This window comes from Numenius arquata, chromosome 9, assembly GCF_964106895.1.
Source record: "Numenius arquata chromosome 9, bNumArq3.hap1.1, whole genome shotgun sequence".
Taxonomy (NCBI): Eukaryota; Metazoa; Chordata; class Aves; order Charadriiformes; family Scolopacidae; genus Numenius; species Numenius arquata.
Window position 1 is genome coordinate 34,542,863 of NC_133584.1, and position 26,953 is coordinate 34,569,815.

The following is a 26,953-nucleotide window of genomic DNA, read 5'->3' on the forward strand; positions in this document are numbered from 1 at the left end:
GAGATTTTACAGCAATATGGGATGGGATAGGATAGTTCAGTTGGACGAGTGATCATTGAGTCCAACTGCCTGACCAGTTTGGGGCTGACTAAAAGCTAAATCATATAGTTAAGGGATTGTCCAAATGCCTCAAACACTGACAGGCTTGGGGCATCAACCACCTCTCTAGGAAGCCTGTTCCCGTGTTTGACCACTCTCTCGGTAAAGAAATGCTTCCTAATGTCCAGTCTAAACCTCCCCTGGTGCAGATTTGAACCATTCCCACACATCCTGTCACTGGACACCAGGGAGAAGCGATCAGCACCTCCCTCTCCACTTCCCTGCCTCAGGAAGCTGTAGAGAGCAATGAGGTCACCCCTCAGGCTCCTTTTCTCCAAACTAGACAAACCCAAGGTCCTTAGTCACTCCTCATAGGACGTTCCTTCCAGCCCTTTCACCAGCTTTGTTGCCCTCCTCTGGATGCATTCAAGGACCTTCACATCCTTCTTCAATTGTGGGGCCCAGAGCTGCACTCAGTACTGCTGGTGAGGCCAGGATAATCCCCTCTCTTGACCACACTGTGTTTGATGCACCCCAGGATGTGGTTTGCCCTCTTCCAGGCTGCCAGGGCACACTGCTGGCTTGTGTTGAGCCTGCTGTCGACCAGCACCCCCAGATCCCTCTCTGCAGGGCTGCTCTCCAGCCACTCCCCTCCCAGTTTATACTTGTGCCTGGCATTTCTCCATCCTAGGCCTAGAATCCAGCATTTTGACTTGTCAAATTTCGTCCCGTTAATCATTGCCCAATGCTCCGCTCTATCTGGATCTCTCTGCAAGGCCTCCTGTCCCTCAAGAGAGTCAACAGCTCCTCCCAGTTTTGTATCATCAGCAAACTTGCTAATGGTGTATTTGATAATTGCTAGAAAGTCATTCTGTTGTTTTGTAGACTCTTCAGGTTACTTTTTTAAAAAATTGAGAAATCTGTTTCTAATTTATTTTATAATTGCATTTTAAACGTATTAAACTATTCATGGCAATGCATTAATACTGTCTGAGAACACGTTACAAAACTGTAGTTGAAATTTTTTTTTAATATTTCAGTTGTGAGAGTTGAGTTGTGAGCTTCTAGTGAATACTAGTTGAAACGTCTCTTTCTTGAAAGAGAAGAAGGTGTGTTAATGAACACACCAGATATTTAATTTCCGTTCACAAAATCATAAAATAATATGAAATAGTAAAAATAAAAACAAAGTCACATTTCAAATAATTTTTGAAATAATGAAAATATTTAAAATCTTTAAAGAGTAGGTTATAAACCTACTTCATACTCTTATAATTGTTTCACTATTTTTTCCGCTTTGACCAGTAGGAAAAAGAAAAAAATCAGAATTTCTCATACAGTAGAAATTACTCATTTTGAGTGATTCCATTTTTAATTTCTTTTTTGAGAAAAAAGGTAGAAAGAAGGGTAGAAACACAATTGAAGCCAAAACCAAATTCCCAAAAGTGGTGTCGGATGCAGTTAATAAGCAGCAAGAAAAAAAGTTTGTAGATATTTTTATTTTCAAAACATTTTTACATTAAGCCCTCTGAATGGGTTATTGTCAGGTGGTGTTTCTATTTCTATGCGAGGACATCTCTTCCTACTTCGAGTTTAACATTTTTTTTTCTCCAAGTATCCTGAGACCCCTACCAGAAAAGAAAGCAAACCTTTATAATAATTTGCTTGGTAATGAAAATCATGCTCTTTAAGAAGAGCAGTACGGGTAATCAGGTTCTTAGTAAGATATGCGCTGATTGTAATAGATGGTGTCTTTTTTAAGCTTAAGTTATCATAGCTGTAAATCTCTATGCTTCCTCCTTCAGACTGTTTACTGAAAATAAATTTTTCTTTCTAAAAATTACGTTACCGTTGTTTGATACCCTCGCAGTGTGTTTGCCTTACATTGAAGTGTCTTTGTCTCAGTAATTATGTTGTTTCACTGGAGTAAGAAGCATTTGTTATTTAAACAAATTATTTGATGCTTCCAAATTGGGGAGAGGTTAATATCGTGAATATGAACTAAATGTTACTACAGGTGATGCAGCAGTGATTGGTGTAATTAATTTTTTCCAAATATTCTCTGTTACACAGCATAACTTTCCAAAACCTATACAATCTGGCTGAAAAATTTCCCATTTAGCTACGGCGGAAAGGTGATATTTTGTCTTCGAAAGAAAACTGTTAATTTATCAGCGCTGCAAAAATAATCGGTTTCTCTAAGTAGAGATATGACAGCTTTAATTTCAGTGTCAGAAAAGGTTTATAAGGTGTTCAGTGTCCCTGTGTAAAAAAGAAAAAAAAAAAAAAAAAAAGGCTGTGCTTTTTTGCATGAAAAGGAATGTGTTTGCTCTGGGATTCTTGGGAAAATTTAGTGCCATGAATTTTGTTGTCCTAATTAGTTTCTATATTTATTTGGTTCAGAAATTAATTCAAATTAAGACCACGTCAATTTTGAGTAAATGTGTCCAAACAAGAGATAAATGCAGTTTAAGTACTCCACTTTATAACTTGTTTTAAATACTTTTTTTTTTTTTTTTTTAATACCACTATGTAAACAAAGCCTCAATCTTTTAACTAGCACCTTCTTCCCCAGTAGCTGTTTATACCAGGCTTTCTTTGCCGTTTTAAATATAGAGAAGATGTGATTGCAACACGTCATCCTGAGATGTGAGGGGTCCCCAGGCTGGCCAGCTCAGGTCCAGCACTGTCTGCGGTGAAGGCTGCTGTCGCTTAGATGAGACCAGGGGCAGACTGAATAGCTACCATGCCTTTGTGGGTGCTGGGTTAAGCCACCCCACACCTGCTATAGCGGTGTGTTTTGCAGCTGCCGTTCCCAAGAGTCTGCTTTCTGTATCGCTCGCCTGTTGCTCTCAGCCTTCCCGTTTGTCTGTGTTGTGGGTTTATCGCAGCAGAACCCATCGCCTCCGTAGCTGCAGCACCCCCCACGGGTAGTCTGACACTGCCAAGATTTTTCTGTGTTCCATTGGAAGTCCAGAGCAAAGTAAAGCGCTGTTCCTTGCCTAGGTGGTTTGTACAACGGAATATCTGTAGCGGAAAAACTCAGTATTAGCATGGGACTGAATTTCACTGAATTTTTAGAGTTGGAAGGGACCATAAAGATCATCTAGTCCAACTCCCCTGCCGAAGCAGGATTGCCCAGAGCATGTCAGAGCATGTTACTCAGGACTGCATCCAGGCGGGTCTTGAAAATCTCCAAAGAAGGGGACTCCACAACCTCCCTGGGCAGCCTGTTCCAGGGCTCTGGCACCCTCACGGTGAAGAAGTTTTTCCTCATATTTGAATGGAACCTCCTATGTTCCAACTTGTGCCCGTTGCCGCTCATCCTCTCACTGGCAACCACTGAAAAGAGTCTGGCTCCCTCCTCCTTCAGCCCACCCTTGAGATACTTATAAGCATTGATAAGGTCTCCCCTCAGCCTTCTCTTCTCCAGACTAAAGAGTCCCAGCTCTCTCAGCCTTTCTTCATAAGGGAGATGCTCCAATCCCTTAATCATCCTCGTTGCCCTTCGCTGGACTCTTTCCAGTAGTTCCCTGTCTCTCTTGAATTGGGGATCCCAGAACTGGATGCAGTATTCCAGTTGTGGCCTCACCAGTGCAGAGTAGAGGGGGAGAATGACCTCCCTCCACCTACTGGCCACACTCTTCCCTATGCAGCCCAGGATTCCGTTGGCCTTCCTGGCCACAAGAGCACACTGCTTGCTCATTGTCATTTTTCTGTCTACCGGGACCCCCAGATCTTTCTCTTCAGAACTTGACTCCAGCAGGTCCACACCTAACCTGTATTGGTGCCTAACATTCTTCTTCCCCAGGTGCAGGACCCTAAACTTTTCCCTGTTGAACCTCATGAGGTTCTTCCTTGCCCAGCTCTCCAGCCTGTCCAAGAGATGGACAGACCATCTCTTCCAGTCGTCTTCTTCCTTAACTCTGGACCTGGGTGTAGTCCACAACAAGAAACTTCACCTCCTGTTCTGTGGTGTCTAAGCTTCTTCATTAGCATCTTGAGAGCCCCTATGCCCAGCACATCCAAGAAGACAAAATATATTCATCCATAGTTTTCCCCGAATCATGTAAATATTTCTAACAGGTTCATTCAAATATTTCTAATAGGTTAAATAGGTTTCTGCGATGCATCATTCAGACATTGTGAAATATAACTTCAATTTTTTTTTTTTCCCCAAAATACGTGAGTTAACATACACTTGGTCTATAGAATCCTTGCTCTTTGCCTCTATTGGTGTTTTGTACTGAATGCATGTTTTTCGTTTCACATCATGTTTTTAATGACATAGTGTACTTAAATACCAAGGTGTGTCAAAATGTGATTTGACAAAACTCCTTAGGTTTGGTGATACCCTCCAGATTGTTTTTTCAGTCTGCTGCTACAGCTCACAGTAAGATGGTGGTTGACTTAGCTAGGTAGAAAGGGAAAAGTCATATTTTGTTGTTCTTCTTTCAAAACACTTTAATTACATCTATTTGGAACGTTATGCTTCCTGTATTATGGTTTTTAAAAAGTGCTTTAGGATAAGGAGTGAGTTCATGCCTTCTCTCTGGTAAGGGTATAATAGTAATCGATAATCTTCTCTCAGCCTTACAGGGAAAGAGATTTAAGTGATTAATATGCATGTGTAGTACTTTAAACGCTGAATGGTCTTGTATATAGGAAATTCTATTTTAATGCAAACATTTCAGAGGACTTTAAGAGTCTTATAACATTAATTTAATGAAGACGAAAATTTAGCACAGCAGAGACCATAAATATTTTGCTCTTGGATTTCAGCTGTAACCACAGTGCTCGTGGCCGCATCTATACTGTCAAATTACACAGTGCCAATGCCTGTTAGGCTCCGTGGCCAGCTGTTACAGTCTAGCCATGTCCATAGCATTAAATCTGCTGTCCTCTGTAACAAGATGACTTCATAAAATATGCATCTTGGAAGTCATTCCTGGCCCAGTTAATTCCCAGCGGCTGCTCGGAGATTGCGTGGGAGAGGGTTCGTTGACTGGTCCACAGCTTTGCCTGGGCAGTTGTAACCATGTTAGCAGGACCAATGCCCAAGTACAAGGCTGAGTTTGTCTCCTGGCATGTGTGCGTGCCTGGATGCAGCCTGCGCACCCTCGTCAGCTCAGTAGTTTAATAATTTCAGAAGTTTAGCTAAGGCAGAAGCGAGAGCTGCTTGACTGCACGGTTCACCTCGAGTGCTGTGTCCAGTTTTGGGCCCCTCACCACAAAAAAGACATTGAGGTGCTGGAGCGGGTCCAGAGAAGGGCAACGGAGCTGGAGAGAGGTCTGGAGAACAAGTCTTATGAGGAGAGGCTGAGGGAGCTGGGGGTGTTCAGCCTGGAGAAAAGGAGGCTGAGGGGAGACCTTATCGCTCTCTACAACTCCCTGAAAGGAGGCTGTAGAGAGGCGGGGGTCGGTCTCTTCTCCCAAGTCACAGGCGATGGGACAAGAGGAAATGGCCTCAGGTTGTGCCAGGGGAGGTTCAGATTGGATATTAGAAAAAATTTTTACATAGAAAGGGTTATTAAGGATTGGAATGGGCTGCCCAGGGAGGTGGTTGAGGCACCATCCCTGGAGGTTTTCAAAAGACGAGTTGACATAGTGCTTAGAGACATGGTTTAGTGATGTGGGGGTGTTTTTGTATGGTTTTCTTTTGGTTTTTTTGTTTGTTTGTTCTTTTATCAGAGTTAGGTTGATGGTTGGACTAGATGATCTTAAAGGTCCCTTCCAAGCTAGACGATTTCATGATTCTATGATTGTGGAACCGAGAGCGGTCCTCTGCCCGCTTGCTTCATTGTGGAGACACGTGAACACGGGTTTTGCAAATCTGCTCAGACTTGTAATCCAAATCACAGTACAGTCATTACATTGCAATTATTTCAAACGAAATGAGCCGGAACTCATTAACATGAATCTTTGAAACATAGAAGACAATCCTGTGTTGCATATGTTATACTCCATAATGTATATTTTAGTCAGCTTGAAGTTGAAATTCTCCATTTTTTGGTTCTTACACAATTTCCTTTGGGATACTGCTCCCCAGGGTAATATAGTCCACTAACTTTTGGCAACTTTTAACCTCCTTATATACATCTATATGACATAATTTGGATTGTGCCAAAATGAAATTAATGAAATTAAACAGAAATCAGTAGTTATGCAAAGCTAGAACAGAGTCTTTATTCCTGAAGTTTGTCCTAAATATTATTCTATTTTAATAATTTCAATAAGCAGTGGATATTTTTTTTTAATGGGATAATGGGATCGAAATTGCAGTTGGAACTAAAAGGAAAATGATCTGATTAGCTGTGTACAGTCACTTTAACCAAGTAAGGATTCATAGTAATTAGCTAAACATGTTAGAATTGCTAATGATACAGGCTAAGATAAAGAGCTATGAAAGAAACTCTTTAAAAGGGGAAACATGCCCAATATGTTTTCAACTGGTACGTTTTTGTCTGGCTTACATTTTCCAGTGTAGGGAAATCTCAGTTATAAGGAACCATTTTGTATAGAATGGGAAGATATTTATAGCTCCTAATAAATTATTGTTTCTGCTTAGTGCTTGATTTACAGTATTTCTTTTCAGATATGCTGTACTAAATTGTGCTTGGAGACACTGGCACATTGATTACCTCTAGCTTTCAGGTCAATGGGGACTGTGCTCTGCTTATAAAAAACCATGAGAGATTACAGTAATAGATTTTTGATGGAGTTCATTTAAGATACACATACTTATTTGTATACATACAGGTCTACTGACAATGGCATTTAAAAAATTCCTTTTAGCATAAAACAAAAAACATTGATTAGCTCTTGAAAGCTGGCGTTTAGCCGTTTACATCAGAGCACTTTAAAACCATTTACATGAAAATAAGGAAAAACAGTATATTGAATGTTTCACTAATTTTCTTTAATTACATATATTTTTCTCCAAAGTATACAGTAGACTCTAATTGTGCAAATTAAGAGTAATTGTGATAGTGAAAGGATATTTTTGTCATGTTTCCTTAGGACTTGTCATAAATCCCGTGCTGTAAACATCTCTGAGTCACTTTCCTTTCGACTCATTGCTCATCTTCTCCATATCCTGTAATTTTGTATAAATCAGTTTGATTGCTTTGATGTTAATAATAACTGGTTCTTCATCACATTTTAACTACCTCTCAAAAATAATTATTTAGGAGTTTGCTAGCTACCTCACACCTACAGTTTATAATTGCCTCAAAACCTTTGTAAAGATAAAATAAATGTTAAAAAAATATATATTTTACAGATAAACCTTAATGTCTACATGCGATATCAAACACATTTTCACTTCGTCACTCTGTCACGGTGAATTCTGTCATATAATAAATAAATTTGGTGCTTTGAAATGACAAAGTAAAAATAAGGAATTTTAATTAGTGTCACTACCTGAAAAGGCTACTTCACAAATATATTTATTTTACTTCAGTTATTAATTATTTATCTGTTGGCAAGGCTGTAGACTGCTGTCTTTGAAAAGCATATTTCCAAGAGACGAATAATAACTTTTTAAAGATTCATTCTATAAAGTATACATCGGACCAATTAATCGTTGCAGTTTCAGTAAATCAAAAAGAAAAAACCAGGGAGAAACCCATTCTGCGTTCTCCTTGTTTTTTCCATCCGAAGCAGACCAATATGAGTGTGAGAGTTGTGTAAGAGTCTGAGCGTTGAGTGACAATCCTGTGACAGGGTTACTTCCATATTAGTTACGTTACATCCATTTATTATTCACCAAAACTATGGTCGTTTCTGAACAAATAGGTGGAAGTAAGATTAGGTCTTCAGCCTAGTCTGAAGAGAAACAAGGAATTCATTTATTCATCAAATTCTATCTGCATGAAATAAAAATTACACGCTGACAGCTCCTACTGAATAGCGGAAGGAAACATGCTGCCACAGATGGATGTAATTCATGTTTTAGGGATGATAATTTATTTAAATGAAGAAAATAATTTATTTAATTGCTGTCACTGTTGTAAATTGCTGTCTTTGCATCTGAACAAAATCTTGTAGATCCAACTCCAGAGGACTGTCAAAAATTGTAGCTTTAGAGATTAATATTTGGATCAAAGAGTACTGCAAATATGTATTTTTTGCTATATCTGTTTAAGACAATTACGTTTGGACTAAAATAGAAGAATTCTGTATATATGCCTTACATATGAAAGAAGAATATCACATCTCAAAATCAAATGTTACATAAAGACATAATGACTTTTGCAAAACAATACAATATGAACAAAATGGTTTCGCTTTTTTTGTTTCTAATGATTTTTGCATAGTAACATTTTGGTGACCACTCACCTGCTGAAAATAGAAAGTGATTTAAGAAAAAAGGCCACAGTAATGCTTCAATATGACACACAGATTACCTTTGACTATTGCAAACTCTTGTAAATCACATTATAATCCAGTTACTGCATGCCGTCAATTCAGTGCTTTATAAAAAGAACATGATTTTGCTTTGGTTTAGCTTGTCCAGCAGTGACCAACACCGGGCACCTGACACCGAATGCGAGTACAGTCAAACCGTGCAGAGATACATCCCCAAAATATCATCCCAGCTTTCAACATGGATGTCCTGAGCTCAGAGCGTTTTCTTCTGATGAATCTGTCAGTCACTTTTAAAACTCAAATTTGGCGGAATTTGGTGCAGAAAGTTTTCTTTGGCTAGTTTTGAGACTGCTGCTTGCTAGGTTCTTTTCTTTCTCTTCTTCTCCTCTTCTCCTTCTCCTCTTCTCCTTCTCCTCTTCTCCTTCTCCTCTTCTCCTTCTCCTCTTCTCCTTCTCCTCTTCTCCTTCTCCTCTTCTCCTTCTCCTCTTCTCCTTCTCCTCTTCTCCTTCTCCTCTTCTCCTTCTCCTCTTCTCCTTCTCCTCTTCTCCTTCTCCTCTTCTTCTTTTTACTTTTTTTTTTTTTTTTGTGGTTGAACTTGGTGGTCTCAAAAGTCACTTCCAACCACAAAGATTGTGTGATTCTGTGAGTCTCTGGAGATCATGTCCAACTGGCCTTATTCATGCTCCTCAGATTTTTAGCAGTCTGTTGTAGTTCTCAGCTGTGTTTTTCAAAATGAGAAATCACATCTCAGGACTCATTCAGTTATTCCTATTTAGTCACTGTTTGTACAGAAACATCGTGGTTTTGCCCGAATTGCCCAGTCCTACTATGGCCTTTCTGAAATCAAGAGGCCATAACTGTAAATAATCTCAAGGTGGTGTGGTATTACTGATTTATAAAGTGGCATAATGCTTTTTTCTTTATTCCTTCCCTAATAATTCATAGCATATACAATTTGCTTTTTTCACTACTGCTGTGCACTGAGCTATCCTGTTATTTTTCCTGATATAATTTCTGAGGACTTAGAATCAGCACAGTTTATTTATAAAGGTGGGGTGCTTTTCGATGTGTTTTACGTTTATTTACATTGAATTTCAGCTGACGTTTTATCACCAAGTATCATAACATGTAGTTTTTTATAGCAAGTCCTGCCTTCAGAGCACTGACTTATCTTAGCATCCCCAGTAAAGTTTCTCTTCGCACTATTCACTGCTTTTTCCAGCTTGGGTCTCCCACTGGATCCCTGCACGACTCAATTAATGACTTCTTTCCACTGTGAATACTGACCGTTTACTCCAAATTTTTCCTATCATTTAAACATTATTTTTTTTAATCCGTGGGGGGGGCCTTCCTTCTAATCCCATGTCAGGCTGAGTTCATCAAGAGCCTTTGGTAAAGGACCATGTGAAAACCAATGTCTTTTGGAAATGAAGTATATGGTATCAGCTTACTTTCTTTTCCTTGTTTGTTCTTTGGAAAACACCGATAGATTGCTGAGAAATTATTTCCCTTTAAAAGAGCCAAATCAGCTCTTCACCTCTGTAATGTATTTATTTTCCTATTTACTAATTTTATTGTTTATTTTGATTTGGGGTAATTTAATTGGAAATTCTTAGAAAATTTTTCTTGCCCTACCTTCCTCTCAACCACCTGTCACAGTTTCCTCTGTTATGAACCCAGATGGAGAAAAAGCATTTTATTTTTGTGTTCTGACCTCATCTTTCTTGAGTACTCCTTTTATAGCCTGAACAGCTGTTAGCCCTACTAGCTCTCTGTCTGGCTTCCAAATCTTTGAAAAATATTTTATTTTCATTTTTTATACTTTCTCCAAGTTGTTCCTCAAACCTCTCACCTGTTTTATGTGGATTTGATTTTTGGAGTTTTCTTAGGCTGGTAGTTAATGGTAATTTTTTTTTCCCCTTATTTTAATGCAACTTCAGAATTTTAAAAGATTATTTTCTTGATTTTAATATTTGAGTTAAATATTATTCCATATCCTGCACATGTAATCTCTTTGAATTTTAGGCATATCTACAGCGGGATTCTTTATACTTCACATGAGTTCTTTTCCTGTTGTACAGACTCTCCCAATCCTACATGTGTCCTCAGTTCCAGGTGAATCTCAGTTTTTCCTCCTAAAGCCGTTATTTCAGCCCATGACTGCAGCTTTGCTTTGTCACATCGCTTTCTCTCTGAATATGTTCATGGTGTAATGAGAATGTTGCAAAGAGTGGTGCTCTGCGGGTCCCAGCTTTCAGCTCCCAAACAACCTACATGTGGTCTCCAGAATTTCTCTCCAGCATCCCTCAGTTTTTATTTTATATAAGGACAGCAAACTGCTGCAGCTAGTATGCCTTTGGAGTCTTCACAGACTTCTCGTGAGATCCTAAGGGCGCACGTTCTCTTCAGAGGCACCAGTACAGCTCTCTGTCCGTGTCATGGTAGCTGGGACATGGTATGTTGTCACTTCATGCATTCCACCTGGCCTGTCTCGAGAACGTGAAAGAACTAAGTTGGCTGGGGCTAGCAGTTTCCCTATATAATTTGTCCCACTGTAGTCTGCAGACTGACATCCAAGATAGTGTATTTCAGTTCTTCCTCCCCCCCCGCCATATTTCCATGATTTGGAAAAAGGATTTTAATAGAACAATCCTTTTCCTAATTTATTATTGTTCTTTTCCACAGTCATTTTTCCTGTCATTTCATTTTTCTGCTCATAGTACTTTGTCTGTGTGGATAAACTAAATCAGAAACTTTCATGTGATAAATATTCTCTGGGTATTTCTTAGAGAACAGTAAAGTTGAAGGCTTGCCAGGCTTGACTGCTGTGAAACTGGAATTCACCAGCTGAAAGCTTTTCTAGAATTTGAGCATCTGTGTTTGCTAGCACACTTGTAGCTCATTTGTTTTTTGTTTGCTAAAGATTAATGAGAAAGAATAATAGAAAGTAGCTAAGTGTGGGATGGACAACCCTGAGAATAACCAAACAACGTGTAACGTCCATACTCTACATCTACGAGCATTCGACAAAGGTTAGCCTGGAAATTATACTGTTATTCAGAAATATCCATTTGCTGATGGTGATTTTATATAAATAAAATGGGACTTTATATGTCATAAGAAAAGGCCTTGTGAAGATGAAAGTTGTCATCTGAGGGAAGTATCTATGAATTTAGATGCTGTAAATGAAACTTATAGTTACTGCCTAGTGATTTCATTGTTGTTGCAGGTTGAAGTGCATTGGTCTGTTCTTATTTTGGTGTAATATTTTCTACAAATGTGTTCAATTTTAAGGGGAATAAGCTTACTTTTTAAATAAACCTGCAGTGGGGAAGCTTTCCCAGAGACTCAAATGTCTGGAACAAATCATTGGTTTTTACCTTTAAGAATGTATCAGTTTGTTTCCTCTACTTTGCTATATCTAAATGATTTAAGACAGATATGGGGTTTATTAAATTACTTCAAAGGACTTTTGAGATTTCCACAGAATATAATGTTCCAGGAAAAGTTACACTTACATTTTTCCCCAGTGTCTGTCCAAAGTTAATTTTGCTTATTGTTTCACATATTTTTTTATCATGGCAGTTGTGGTTATTCTTTAGTTCATTTCAGTGGCTACAGCCTTTGCAGAGAGACAAATATAAGGGATCCATCAGGATATAAATGCTTGAGGGCTGGAAATCAAAACACTTTATCATTTATAACTCCATGCAAGAACTTGAATGCAGTGATTTCCTAGAGGAACATAAAAGAGTAAGGTGCAGGTTCCCAAGAGGATTAGATGTTGCTTTTCCGTCCTTGCAGGATCTAGGCATTGAACACCTAGTTCCAGACCTGCTATTTATGAATTTCATAAATTTGTGTGAGATACGTGTAGTTAATGACAGGAATGAGGCAGCTAAGCTGGAGATTTATGGCAGCCTCCACTGAGTGACTGAGGCTCAAGGCAGACAACAGCACGGGGTGATGTTGATGTGCCTGAAGTTCTGTAGACCTGGACACCAGCTACCCAAGTGGGTCAGGTGCCAATGGGAAAGTGAGTTTCAAAGGCTGAAACATCTAGGTAGACCTATCTAGGTAGACCTAGATACCAAGGTAATGACTTTGATATGGCTGTGTCACTTCAGTCCTTCCAGGAGAGGTCTCCTGGCTCCCTTTAAACAACCAGAGCTGGGGACGTACTGGCTTGACAGTATAAATGGAAAATATTCACTGCCCTTTTTTTGCATTGGTTGCTATCTTTAATAAGTATTTTGCAAACACATTCAACCTTTTTGAAGAGTGTAGATGTGCTGTAGCAGGGTAATTACAATGGAATAAATATTAGATAAACTAGTTATTAAAACTAGATCGTTATTAAATATACCTGAGGCATTTCGTAATCTTGTGTTAGAAGAGAATTCAATATTACGTCTAGAATATTCTTTTAAGTGAGAATTAGATCTTAGCCTGGGATGTGGGGATAAGAAAAAAGGTGCAAGTTAAAAAAAAAAACAAACAATGAGCAGGTCATTTAATATTTTATCAGGTAGTCACAGTTTGATTCACAGTTGCTGTCCTGCAATGGCAAGACTCCCTTCCTGGGTACTGTTAGATATTGCAGCCTGTGTTTTTCAAAGCCACTGGGGCCCTCCAGCTCGTGCTTGCCAGCTTATTTGTCGCATACAGTGTGTCTTGTTCTTCTTTCAAGGTTTTGCCCAGAAAGTAGTTTTTTCTGTTTTACGTTCGCTAAGTCTGAAGCACAGTTATGTTGCTGGCAAAGGGATGCCATCAGCAAAGCAGTCTCAGGTTTTTAGGTGGTTTTGGCACTCAAATGTTATAAAACTCTGTAATTTCTAGTTTTGTGATGAGACTGAGTAGGTATTCTAAATCGCAATTACTGAGTACTATAGGCTATCAACTTGGCAAATTGTAAACATTGATAAATACTGATAATGGAAAAGAAAATCACATTCCTTGCATGCATATTTAACGCAGTGATGGATTCTTCACAGTTAGCAAATCTGTTACGTTTATATCAAATTACAGAGTGATTATATATATATATGTTAAGCTTGTTTTTACAATCAGCAGTGTTAAATGAAATGTAAATTCAGGGATCTGCTGCATTGTTTATTACTGTTGCAATTAGCCCCGTGTACTGAGGAGGAGGAGGAGACTCTGCAGACCATCTGGTTCGCACGCTGCAGGGCAAGCCAGGGCAGTTTCGGTTTGGTGAATGGAGAGGATCTTTACATGCCCAGTACGTATGCGATGTAAACCAATGGAAACCCATCTGTGCCAGATATCATGTTAAAGCTGGTTATTTTCCTTCCATAACCTCATCACAGTGAGCAAAAAAATTAAAAAAACTAAGAAAAGGAGTCTATTTGGTTAGTGTGCAATCTGCTCTTGGAACGGAGTGCTGTAGTACGTGGGTTTTGAGAGCAAGCTTATGAGCAGTGGTGGTACATCCGACAGTATTTCTTCTGCATTGTATAAGTTTGTATTCTGTCCTGCCACTTTGGTCGAATGGACGAGTAGAGGACAATATCTGTTGTCTTAAATTTGTACAATTCTCACTTGAAACTTGAAATTTAAGTATGAATTCGACAGATGTTCTACCTGAACGCCTTGGGAGCACAATTCAGTAGCAGTTCAGGTATTTGAATTAACGCAGTATTACTTAACTCTTTTCACTTTGTCCACGTTGGTTTGGAATGCTTTGCTCCTCTTAAAATATTTTATTACATTACCGCTTGAGATCAGACAAGTCCTCATTAAAAAATCTTGAAAGATACTTGGTTTTCCTTTCTAAGCATAGGAAAAGTCGAAAGTAATGAGCTCTAAGGAAGAAAGATTGTATTTTCTTGCATTTGTCCTTAGTAATCAAGAACAAAAAAACTACCAGTATAGAAAATGGAAGGGCAGGGGGGGAGAGGAGGAAGAACCAGAATTTTGTAAAATGTTTTTGAGTGCTTTCACAGGCTGGTTTAATTTCCGTAGAGCTATGTGAGTTTGCATATGTCAATCAATTTAAAGGAATGCTTTGCTTTGCTTATGAACGTGACTTGAGAGTAAAATTAATGTTTGCGTAGTGCTCGGTATATGTAAATTGATATATAAATCCTGCTGTAAGTATAATTACTTTAATAACGAAAGGCAAAATCAAGTTGACTAACAGAGTCTTTAATTAGATTAACATAGACCATTTGTGTTTTAATACAATGCTGTCTACAAAATTAGATACTATATGCGTGTATGTTAAATCAATTCGTTTACATACTGCGTCCAAATTAACTGTTGTTATAATTTCCTTGACTGAAAAGAAATTTGAGTTTTATGCTACATTTTTACTAGTCCAGTATCGCTAACATACATGGGAAAGATACATTAGTTTTAGGGTTGGATATTCAACCCTAAGTTATCCTGCTTCTTGTTGACTTAGAACTTAACTTTGCAAATATAGCATCTGGCAAAGAGAAATCCTTCACCTAATATGAAATCATATTCAGCTCAGTAAGTGTAAGGTGATATGCTTGGAAATTCCACTGTATTACATCTCCTTTAGATCTTCCTTTCATGATCCAAACTCTTCAAGTGAGAAAAAAGTTGGTAGCTTGCTGCCAGTTAGCAAAGCAGCAGATGGTGTTTATTACTGTGGCCAGTAAATTGTGTATCTGTAGGAGTAATAAGCCCAATTAGCCAAATGAGGATTGTGCTTTTAAGTGTTGTAGCCTTAGTACCTATGTCCATACCAGTGCATATGCTCTATATAAACTTATTTAATTGTGCACTTTGAAAAAAGATTAGTGGTGCACTTCTGCAGTCTGAATTGTTAGCATTTGTAGAAATATCTTTTTAGATAATGTTCTTCAAATGAACCAGTCTTAGATACACAATTCCAGTAATTCCTTATTACTTACCTTGTATTTTATTTATTTCTAAATAATAAAAGTTGACTACTTTGGGCTTGGCTAGGATGAATGTTAAAAGACAGGTGGCTTTGTGTCCTACGGAGATGTCTTGCTCTTGATTCAATAGAATATGACTTAAATAGAAGGGCAAAATCATTGCTAGCTCAGCATACTCCACAATTTTTAAAAATACTGCTCTTCTTGAAGAACTTCTCATTAAGGAGCAGTCAACCCTCAAAGAACTTCCCGACTCTTTGTAAAGATGGGTTGGGATCGGTCATGATCTCTGATTGGGGACTAGTACGCTGACAGCTCTAACCTCCCCAACACGGGCAAAAAAGCCTGAGAGTCGTTCCTCAGCCTCCCACGCCACCCCAGTTGGGCTAGCCAAACAGGGATAAGCTTAGGAAAAAGCAAGTTGCAGAAGAATTCTAAGAAAGACAAAGGCCAAAGATAAAAAGTGACATTAGTATCCTCTTTCCCATTTCTGTGTTGAAAAAGCAGGCTCTGGCGTGGTCCTCCTGTCAGCAGATCCTGTAGGTTCCTGCAGGTCCTGCTGCACTTACCTTGAGTAATACCCACTTCCGTAACCGAGCCCAGTGATTTTAATGGCAGTAGTTTCTGCAATCACTCCCTGACCATCCGTATCAGCAATAGTAGCCACGTACAGGCAAACAAGGCTTGTTTGATTTTTATTTTTTTTAGTATACTTGACAACCCTTCAGGGTCAAGAGCGTGGCTTTCTGCATGTCTGTGCAGTGCCTGATACGATGAGTGTCTCTGGATATCTCTGCAATTAAAATAATAAACCCCTTGAACTTGTTAATTCTAGATTTAATATAGATCAGCAACTCTTGGCTTTTCCTCAATTACTCCACGTCAGACTTAAAACCAGAAACACACACAATAAAATGTTTAGATTAGCAGAATATAATACATGGCACTGCGAACGTATGTGGTAGAGAAATAGCTATTCAAATTTTCCTGAATTAAGAAAGTTTAAGTGAATAAAGATACATCCGATGCCAAACTTTTTTTTTTTTAAATCATAAAATTGTATTTTCATTTTAAAGATCATTTAAATTGCTCTATTTAAATGCCACAACCTTGTTACCAAATTCTGAGAAAAACTTGGTAAAAAAGTGAGGGGATATTTTTGCTCTCTCAATGTGGACTTGTATCGGGAAGGTGTTTGTCTGGAGTCGCTGACCATCTGTTTCATGGAGTTATGCCAAAAATATCTTTTCTCTGTAGATTTAGATGCTTACTACAAGCCAGTAAATACCCAGACAGATATTGCAGCATCTTCTTCAAGCGCACCATAAATATGAACTCCCGACACTTTTCAAGATAAAAAAAAATGTGTAATAAAAAATGTTTATTTCTTAAGTAAATTCTCTAGTCACGGTAGCTTTAGTGATTCTAACTTTGTTACTTGGCTTTAATTTATTCTTGAGGTAATTCTATTGATTTAAACCAGAAATTAATTTGGCCCAGAGTTTTCAAGAAGCTGTATTTTCCCTTTGAGCATTTAATGTTGAGTCCATTTTTCTCCCCGCAGACTAACATCAAGTTACTGTTCAAAGCGTAATGAAGAGATGAGTCCCAGTGAGCTCTGTAGGAAAGGGCAAGCCTTCTCCTTTGGTTCTGGGACCGCTACAGTGGAGTTTCAGTGGTGCAATACTTGAAGAAAGCATTAGCACGTATCCTTTGGAGAAGATCTCCAGAGCCCCTCTGAAGGAGTACATTTATTTTCTGCCTCTGCAGTTTGCTGTCTCCTGACATGCCTTGCTAAAGTAGAGCCCTAAATAAGTTCAGTCCTACCAAACAGGTTTCTTGGAAGCTCTTTTCCAGAGACAGCAAACATCACATCGCTGTAATAAAAAATAATGGTGCATCCTTATCTGGAACACTAAATTCATTTCAGAAAAAGCAAAAAATACTAGGTATTGAAGAGGTATTGAGGTAAGCAGCTACATACAGAGGGAGGCAAAGTTGAACTTTGCAGAATCTGCTGAGCTATAGAATAGAATAATTCCAATTGGAAGGGACCTACAATGATCATCTAGTCCAGCTGCCTGACTGATTCAGGGCTGACCAAAAGTTAAAGCATATTATTGCAGACATTATCATGCTTACAAAGTGTTAAGAAAAATAAAATTCGCCTTCAAAATCATCCAGTACTACATGAAGGGAAGTTCCTTGTGCGTATCGAAATGTGAGGTACTCTTAAAATAAATGCTATTCTGAAATAAATTAACTATCAGAAGTCCTAGAATAGGACCGGAAGAAAACTAATTTATAGGCAGGTCTCAATCACTAAGTTTTTATTCAGAAGTGAATAATATCTTTGTCTCCTCCCCTTTTCTTTAGCACAGGACTGAATTTTGAAGGTTGTGTTGTGGGTTTTTTTTTTTTTTCCCCATGAATAGGGAAAGGCTTTTGTGAGGATAAGTAGCTCTGCAAATGGAAAAACACTTTATCTCCCCACAGAGGAGCTGATAGCAATAGTGAACAGAACACACTAAGAAATAACAAACCCATTTCGTGTTGCCGAGCACATGCTATTTCTGTTTTGCTGTTTCTAGAAGAAATTAATTTATTTTCCCAGTTCAGGGCTTTGTTCTGCTTTATCTTACAGCTTGGAAACATTTATCTGTCCCATTCCTTATTTATCTAGGTTTTGTTACTATTCTGAACACTGATCTCTGTATAAAACAGTCACTGACAAAAACACTTTTTCTGAATGGCAAATGTATTCCTTGCTTCTGCTTGTAAAATCCTATTAAAATGGCGTTTATAAAATAAGAAATGTTGCAGTTCTAGTAGGGATGTATTTGGGCTACATCAAACAGGGAAACAAATATTATTCTAAATGTAAACATGCATTTTCTATCAATCGTATTCAGTTTGAGGCTTGAATGTTAATGCTGTAAACTATATGTTGGATTTTTTATACCTATAGTATGCTGTCCTGAGGTAGTCAAAATCCTTAATAATATTAAGTGGAGTTTTTAGTCTTGAAGGAACTACAGGTTAGAGCTTTATGTTGCAACACAACAGCAAATTATATGATTCTTTACTTAACTGGTTACCAGCATTCTTGCCCCCTTGTGGAGAAGGGAGCTGGAGACGAAGACAGGTGTGGTTTTTAATAGGATAGGTTTTACAGGGAGCGCTTAGTGCTGCTGTGTGGTTGAGTAACTTCTGATGTACTTCTGTAATGAGTCTCGCAAGAGAACTGACTATTGTATGGCTGTCCGCCTGTTGAAAGGCCGGTTTATCACATCCTGAGAATGAAGTGAGTCCCGCGTATGCAGCCGAGGTAAGGATCAACGTTTGACTACAATCCTCAGCATTAAAAAATGAGGTAGTGGTGAAAGTCAACAGCTTCTGTCTGCCTAGCTCTGTTAGCCGGGTTTGCAGCTGTAGGGGTGGGCTCCTCCCCAGCAAGAGGGCTCCAATGGCAGGAGCCAAGGACATTTAAATATGCTAGCGTTAGCCACAGATTCTCTACAGCACAAGTTCACTATCCTTCTTTTCCCCATCTGTTATACAACACTGACACAATAGTGGAGCCGTGTCCAATTGCCTTTGATACTCGCTTCAAAGTTCCAGCTCCCGTTGTGCTCATCTCCTGGACAATTTGCTTTAACATGCCAGATACTGAAGAAACTTTGCAACATTATATTAATCAGATGTACGTAAATATCAACTTAAGAATGTGTGTGTGTATGTTTAATTTTAATTCTGTGATAAGTCTGCTAATATTACGACTTTTGAGAACAACACTTGGTATTTCACAGAATCACCTAGGTTGGAAGGGACCCTTTAAGATCATCTAGTCCAACCAATGAGAAAAAAAAAACAAACAAACAAAAAAAAAACCGCACACACAACACACCACACACACACCACCACACCACCCTCAACCATCTCCCTGGGCAGCCTATTCCAATGCCTGATAACCCTTTCAGTAAAGAAATATTTCCTAATATCTAACCTGAACTTCCCCTGGCATAACTTGAGGCCATTACCCCTTGTCCTATCATCTGTAACTTGGGAGAAGAGACCGACCCCCGCCTCTTTACAGCCTCCTTTCAGGGAGTTGTAGAGAGCGATAAGGTCTCCCCTCAGTCTCCTCTTCCCCAGACTGAACAACCCCAGCTCCCTCAGCCTCTCCTCATAAGACTTGTGCTCCAGACCCCTCACCAGCTTCGTTGCCCTTCTCTGGACCCGCTCCAGCACCTCAATGTCTTTCCTGTGGTAGGGGGCCCGAAACTGGACGCAGTACTCGAGGTGGGGTCTCACCAGTGCCGAGTACAGGGGGACGATCACCTCTCGGGTCCTACTCACCACACTGTTCTTGATACAGGCCAGGATGCTGTTGGCCTTTTTGGCCACCTGGGCACACTGCTGGCTCATGTTCAGCCGACAGTCGACCAACACCCCCAGGTCCTTTTCTGCCAGGCAGCTCTCCAGCCATTCTGCCCCAAGCCTGTAGCGCTGCCTGGGGTTGTTGTGACCCAAGTGCAGGACCCGGCACTTGGCCTTATTGAACCTCATCCCGTTGGTCTCGGCCCATCCATCCAGCCTGTCCAGATCCCTCTGCAAAGCCTCTCTACCCTCCAGCAGATCAACACTCCCACCCAACTTGGTGTCATCTGCAAATTTGCTGAGGGTGCACTCGATCCCCTCGTCCAGATCATTGATAAAGATGTTGAAGAGAACCGGCCCCAGTACCGAGCCCTGTGAGACACCACTCGCGACCGGTCGCCAACTGGAGTTCACTCCATTCACCACCACTCTCTGGGCCCGGCCCTCCAGCCAGTTTTTAACCCAGCGGAGAGTATACCCATCTAAGCCATGAGCATCCAGTTTCTCCAGGAGAATACTGTGGGACACTGTATCAAAGGCCTTGCTAAAGTCTAGGTAAATAACATCCACAGCCTTTCCTTCATCCATATTAATAAATATTCTAAATTTCCATTTCCATATTAAATGAGGTAAATTCAAACATGGCAACAAGAAAAAATACACGTAGTGATCTTCTTGAGGTGTTGCAGTACACTTAAGACTACCACAACATTGTATGTAAGCTGCAGGATTTATTTTGAGAACTAGTTATTGTACACATGTTCTTTACAGCACAGGTTATAATTAATCCCTGGCATTTCATAGAGACCATGTTCCTATGTTGGCATAATAAATGCTGACACTGGGAGACAGACCGCCTGTGCTGTGATCCACCTTGACAACACCTGGTTAGTTTTAGGGATTCTCTTCTCGGTGTCTTGGCCTGAAGCAAGTGAGGTGTGTTAATGTGCAGCAGGTTTGGAGATGAGCAAGTCTACGATTATGTATGTATTCATGCGTGGAGCACAACCCTAAGCTTTTCACTAACATAGGCAGTTTTTTGGTAAGAAATTTCATGTAATTAGTTCGTAAGAATTCTCCGTTTTCTGTATACTTGTTGGATTTCTAATCTTTGGTGTTAAATATTCAGTTCTAGCGCATAGACTTGAGCAGAATGTCTCACGCTGTCAGTAAGTATTCTCCATGTGTAAGCACAAAGCTTTGCAGATGGATGGGAGCAGCACAGTTTGGGAAAGAGAATAATTTCTGTGTGTCCACGTGTGCAGTATCATTGTGCACGTGTGCAGTATCACATATATTTCCATATGAGTATATAAGAGTTTTATGAACAAAAACTTTTGATGGAGACTGAGAAGCCAGACTGTTGGTTTGGGCACCTTACAATCTGATTTCTTGTGCAGAGTGGAGTGTGAAAGCAATCAAGATGCAGATAAACCTAGTGAAACTCTGTGTATATTGGTTGGGGAAGAGTCTGGGAAGACTGGCTGTGGATACTCGAAAGATCTATCGAGATATATTCTCTGTCAAGTTTTATTCTGCACAGGAGAAAGTTTATTGCCCCGCTGTTGACACACAAAGCATCGTGTCCATTTGATTATAAGTAAAGCATCCCTTGCTATCAGCTGATCGTTTTTGCCTGATGACATGCATCTGTCTTCCCCAGGCAAATGATAAAAAAATCTAAGAAAATAACATGCAAAATCTTTGCGCTAAACCAGGAAGGGTTTCTACAAGCACACAGAAAGCCTAGCTCACATTCATAAATATGGTTGAGAAATTAAGCCACCTGGGGGTGTTGGTGGACAGCCGGCTTAACATGAGTCAACAGTGTGCCCAGGTGGCCAAGAAGGCCAACAGCATCCTGGCCTGTATCAGGAACAGCGTGGCCAGCAGGAGCAGGGCAGTGATGGTGCCTCTGTACTGGGTACTGGTGAGGCCTCACCTCGAGTGCTGTGTTCAGTTCTGGGCCCCTCACTACAGGAAGGACATTGAGCTGCTGGAGCATGTCCAGAGGAGAGCCACCAAGCTGGTGAGGGGTCTGGAGAACAAGTCTTATGAGGAGAGGCTGAGGGAACTGGGCATGGTTAGTTTGGAGAAGAGGAGGCTGAGGGGGGACCCCATTGCCCTCTACAACTCCCTCAAAGGCGGGTGTAGAGAGGTGGGTGTTGGCCTCTTCTCCCAAGGGAATAATGACAGGACCAGTGGAAATGGTCTGAAGTTGAGGCAGGGGAGGTTTAGATTAGATATTAGGAAGAATGACTTTACTGAGAGAGTGGTCAGGCCCTGGAACAGCCTGCCCAGGGAGGTGGTGGAGTCGCCATCCCTGGAGGTATTTAAGAAACGTGTAGACGTGGCACTTCAGGGCATGCTCTAGTGCCTGAGATTGTTGGGTTGTGTCTGTTTGTGGGTGGGTGTGGGGTGTTGTTGTGGGTGTTTGTTTTGTGTGGGGTTTTTTTTTGTTTTTGTTTTGTTTTGGTGTTTGGTGGGTTTTGGTGGTTTTTGGTTGTTTTTTTTTTTTGGTTGGACTTGGTGATCTCAAAGGTCCCTTCCAACCAAGAAGATTCTGTGATTCTGTGATAAAAACATCCGGTAACACAACAATAACCATATTTTTCAAGTGGAAGTCTGTTTTCTCCCCAGCAATCAAAGCTTTCTGTTAATACTCTCTCTTCTGTATGTCATAATTTCTCAGCTATCCTCTCTTATTATGACCAGATATTATCCCAGAGACTTAGACCTACTATTATTTGGAGAAAAATTGTACACATGGCGGGATTGCATCAGAACTAAGGTTGCAAAATAGGATCTGCAGTTACAGTAGCTGTACCAGGAATGCATGTCTGTGGGCAAGGGTCGTCATTACGTGCAGGCTAACTCCCTGAGTTTTCACATTTTCCTTCACTTGAGCTGTATGCTTGGGCTGTGTCTGTGACCGTAAGTGGAGCCTAAGCTTTTTGAGTACCAAAAGTAGTTCTGCTCAGGTTCTTATCCAGCATATCTTTATAAAATAAATAAGATGAATAAAGTTGCGTTTCAAATTTCGTACAATTTGTGCTATTCACTGCAGCTTTCTCTTACTTGTCTGCTGTTGTTATCCACATGTGAACATACAGGATTTAATTTTTCATAAATTATTGAGTCAAAGTGACTCTACCAGTATTTTCAGACTTTATGGAGTTTATTGTAGTCTGGTGCTGAGGACAGCCAGTGATCCTAGAGCTTACTGATGCTGGGACGACTGAGCATTCAACAGTGGAATGTCTGTTGAATGCCAGTGCACTGGCTTTTCTGCAACTGTAGAGAAAACCGAATTAAGAGCAATTCAGTTGTAAATAACAACTTGCTTCCTGACGTGTGCTTTTCGATAGGTGGATGAAATGTGAGTGTCTGTCTGCTTACATAATCAATAGAATTAAAATCCCCAACCACTTATTTCCTCTGAAGTGATTAAAATCCACTTTGTATGTAGTTTATGCTGGCCATACCGCTCCTTTGCAGCCATATGTCAAGGTAATTATTAGACAGTTTATGAAGTGCTTAAATATAAATGGTCAGCATAAATCTTTATAGTGTGTATTTTAATACTTTTATTCCATTCAGAGAACAAATGAAGTCGAGCTTTGGCTGGCCTTCTTATAGTCTCCTCCAAACTTACGTAGTGGTATAGCTCTGTCAGCTTTCGAGGGGCAGCTTTTCTTAATATTTAAGAGACACTGGAAAGATGCAGCAGTAAATGGTTCTTCTCTGATTGGTAATGTATAAGTGGCACAAAAGATTTGGTGTTGTAACTTGTGAACAGCCGTTCTGCATGTAAGGGGGTCCCTGCAGAGCAACAAAAGCTCTGCTGTTTGCTCGGTAGTCTCTAATAAACCTTCACGTGCACAAGATGTGTAATTTTTGAAATCTTATTTCTCTCAATAGATTAAGCTCAAGGTCTAGTATTAAAGTCGAAATTCAGTCCTTGACATTCCCTCCGCACTGTTTGGTTTATTTTCTTATGAAATTTAATAATCAATGTGAAGCCAACAACAACCTCTAAGCCAAGTTGTCCCAGGAAGAATCATAGCTACAGTTTCAAGACATGGGATCATTGATGCCATGATGGGTCATCATCTCTCATTCCTACCCCAAAATGGGGTAGGATTTGTTGAAGAGTTGATAATTTTTATTAAATCAAAAGATAGAGTTGGAAAAAAATACAAGCACACGAGCTTGAGAACTTTTTTTGGAGCTTCAAAGCTTGCTGGGTTTTTCTGCAATGTTACTGCTTACTACTTCCCCCTAGACATCTTATCTTGCTGAAATCAGTTACGTTGGTTTAGGTGGCAGTAGAGGTCACCTTCACCTATTTATTTTTCCATTTGATTGCATATTATTTTATTGGATGGTTTAATCAATATTTGAAGGAAGTTGCAAGTGATTTGTAATTAAGCCACTGGTCTGAAAGCCACCTTGCGTTCTGGGGCATCTGGCTTGATTCTGAGTTTGGGTCTTATTAACATGGCTGATGCATTTCTGTTGTCATATTCTTGCTGACTAAAGTGGAAACAAGAATATTTCCCCATTTTTTCCATTTTTAAAATAGAAGGTAATGCAAAACAACATATAACATCTTAGACATTCAGGTGTATTTTTGACAGCAGCATATTCTTGGTTGCTGTTTCTTATTGTCATGTTCTTTATCTCTGAAATAAAAAAGAGGGAGTCCTGATACAGTTACACACCTTTTTCCTTGGCTAAGCTTATTCTTTGTTGAAAGCCAGGCCAGGCCAGTTCAGACTTGAACATAATTTAGAACCATTCTAAGCAAGTGCTGATGGTTGCCAGTTAACTTACAAAGACAGCATGCCATTGAGTTTTTAAAAGGTTTTGGAAAGCATAAAAAAAAAATAAATTGAAGAGACTATTGATTACAGAATAAACAAATTACTGTTGCTTAATAGACTCCCCCCTTAACACCTCATTTATTTATTTTTCTATCCTCTGATTTTCGTGTAGACATCTGTCCTCATCATAAAGAAAAAGCCCATTGTTGTATGTGTCACGTGAACTGTGCGGTGTTTAGGAATATTAGCAACATGTCAGACAAAGCCCAATGTTCTTCAGAATCCTCTCAGAAAATAGCCTTAAATATCTGCAGTCATCTATTGTTTGTGATTTGTTCTGCTACTAGCAAAACAGATACATGAAGCTGATACACAAAACAGCACTTCTTTTAAAAATCAATGTATAAAATATCAATTCCTGAAAATGCATCTAAAGCTCTAACTTTGCAGAATATATTACTTTGCCAATAAAGCTGGCTAACTCAGGAAAGAGCATATGCAGTCTCTGGGTTTCACATATACCATCTGATAAGCAAAGATCTTGTTCAGCAGTTAGCTAAACCTGATCAGCCACTGGCCATTTTTGTCCTAGATGGAAGCCTTCTGGGGTTCAGATAAACAATGAATGCTTTTACTGCCTTTTGCGCTAGAGGAGAGGGTACCTCAGTTCTCCACACTTGTATCCCAATGAATTAGGCTCAGAACAAAATATGACCTTTTTTTTTTTTTTTTTTTTTTAAAGGGAAGTAAATTTTTCTCTGTTAAGCAGCCTGTTTATAAAGATTTATTAAGTTTTTGAAAAAGTACCTATTGGTCTAAAATAGTTCTCTTCTTTGCCTTCTAGTTCAATTTTGTTGGGAAATTGCTTGGACCAAGAGGAAACTCCTTGAAGAGGTTACAAGAAGAAACAGGTGCAAAAATGTCTATCCTGGGGAAAGGATCCATGAGGGATAAAGCTAAGGTACTGTGTCTGGATTCTGGTAGAAGTTAGTGTCAAAACACGTGTGCTTTAGCTGTCACACTCAGATTGCCTCTCTACTTATTAATGACTCGGTTCATAGGCTCATAATAGACTCTGACTCTAAGGTAAGTCTTGGTTTTTTCAAGTTACATCAAATACTTAAATACAGTTTTTCTCTTGCTGTGCAAACCTTGCTTCCCATGTAATTGTAGACCTCCACAGTTACTATATTATCACTTTCATTTAAATAATTAATCTAAAAAAGAAACCAGCTCAAAGCTCATTTATTATTCTGAGAGAAGTCTGTTTCTCCTGAAAAAATGTAGCTTGTATAGATTACTGCTTTAATATTGGTGTACATGAATAGGTTTTCTCTTGTGTTTAGTGTTTCTTTAGAGATAGGATTTTTTTAAAAGAGTGCATATTTATTCAGGGCAAAGTTCTAAAAAAGATAAGGAAGTGGATGTTTTTCTGAAATGCGTGTAAAAATGCACTATAGTTAAAAGAAAATAATTGTGTTTGGAATCGCTGCCTGGACAATGCACCTAAGGTAATTATTTGTAAGGTAAGGCAGCTTCATATATAGGGTACCCAAAGAGCAAGTACTCATTGCGTAGTGGAGTCTTACTTTACAGTCTGTAGAACAGCGGTGTTACGGACAATACAGAAATAATGACTGCTCATTTCACTGAACTGTATATTACCTCTAATGTTGTGCGTTACTCTGCTTTCCTTCCTGTCACCTCTGTCATTTATCTCAACAGCTAAAATAATGAAAGCAATAATATGCCAAAATCAAGGAAAGACTAATCAGGACTATGTTTGGCATTATTTGGTCTTAGTAGTGCATATCAGCAGTCACACTTGCATTATGAGGTCTCTAATTACAATATTGAAAAAAAAAAAAGCAAAACAGATAAATTAGGCACATAGAACGTTTTTCATTTTTTCAGTGGTTTCTTTATGACACTGGGCATACGGACCCTTCAATTATCTATTTAACATTATATTTAATGATAATAAATGTTGAATACACTACAGATTTTATTTCTAAGTATTGACAAGTAAAATATTTTATGACTTTTGGCTTACTTCTGGAATGATAAAAAATGACTCCTTAGATGAATGAATGCATGTGCTGCTAAGTAGCATTAATTTGCATCAGTACTGCATCTGCCAGCTCCATTCTCAGCCACTCACTCAATTATTATTGCCAAGAGCAGCAATTGCCCAGAAAGGGGAGTGTGAAGGGCTTGTTACCAGCTAAAGACTTTCAAACACACATATATAGATAGACTACGTCCTCTGGTTTTGAGGTTGGTCACTCATCGTATCATTTGAATTTCATCTGATCATAACGAGCAGTGCCAGCATGGCAGTTATTACATTCACTTATGACTGTGTCAGCAAAAACAAAATTCAGGGTATTTTTTCTCCTCTTCATAGAGTATTTAGTCCCTAAACTTAATCTGGAGTTAAGTATG

At 39.3% G+C, this 26,953-nt stretch overlaps 1 protein-coding gene across 2 annotated transcripts in view; it reads left to right on the forward strand.

Annotated features, from left to right (window-relative positions):
- KHDRBS2 (KH RNA binding domain containing, signal transduction associated 2) overlaps positions 1-26,953 on the forward strand; it is a 387,275-nt gene that overhangs the window by 127,774 nt on the left and 232,548 nt on the right. For both annotated transcript variants that reach the window (XM_074153323.1, XM_074153324.1), the window contains exon 3: positions 25,353-25,469. In XM_074153323.1, the coding sequence (XP_074009424.1) occupies positions 25,353-25,469 (117 nt within the window). The remainder of the gene's footprint in view (positions 1-25,352; positions 25,470-26,953) is intronic.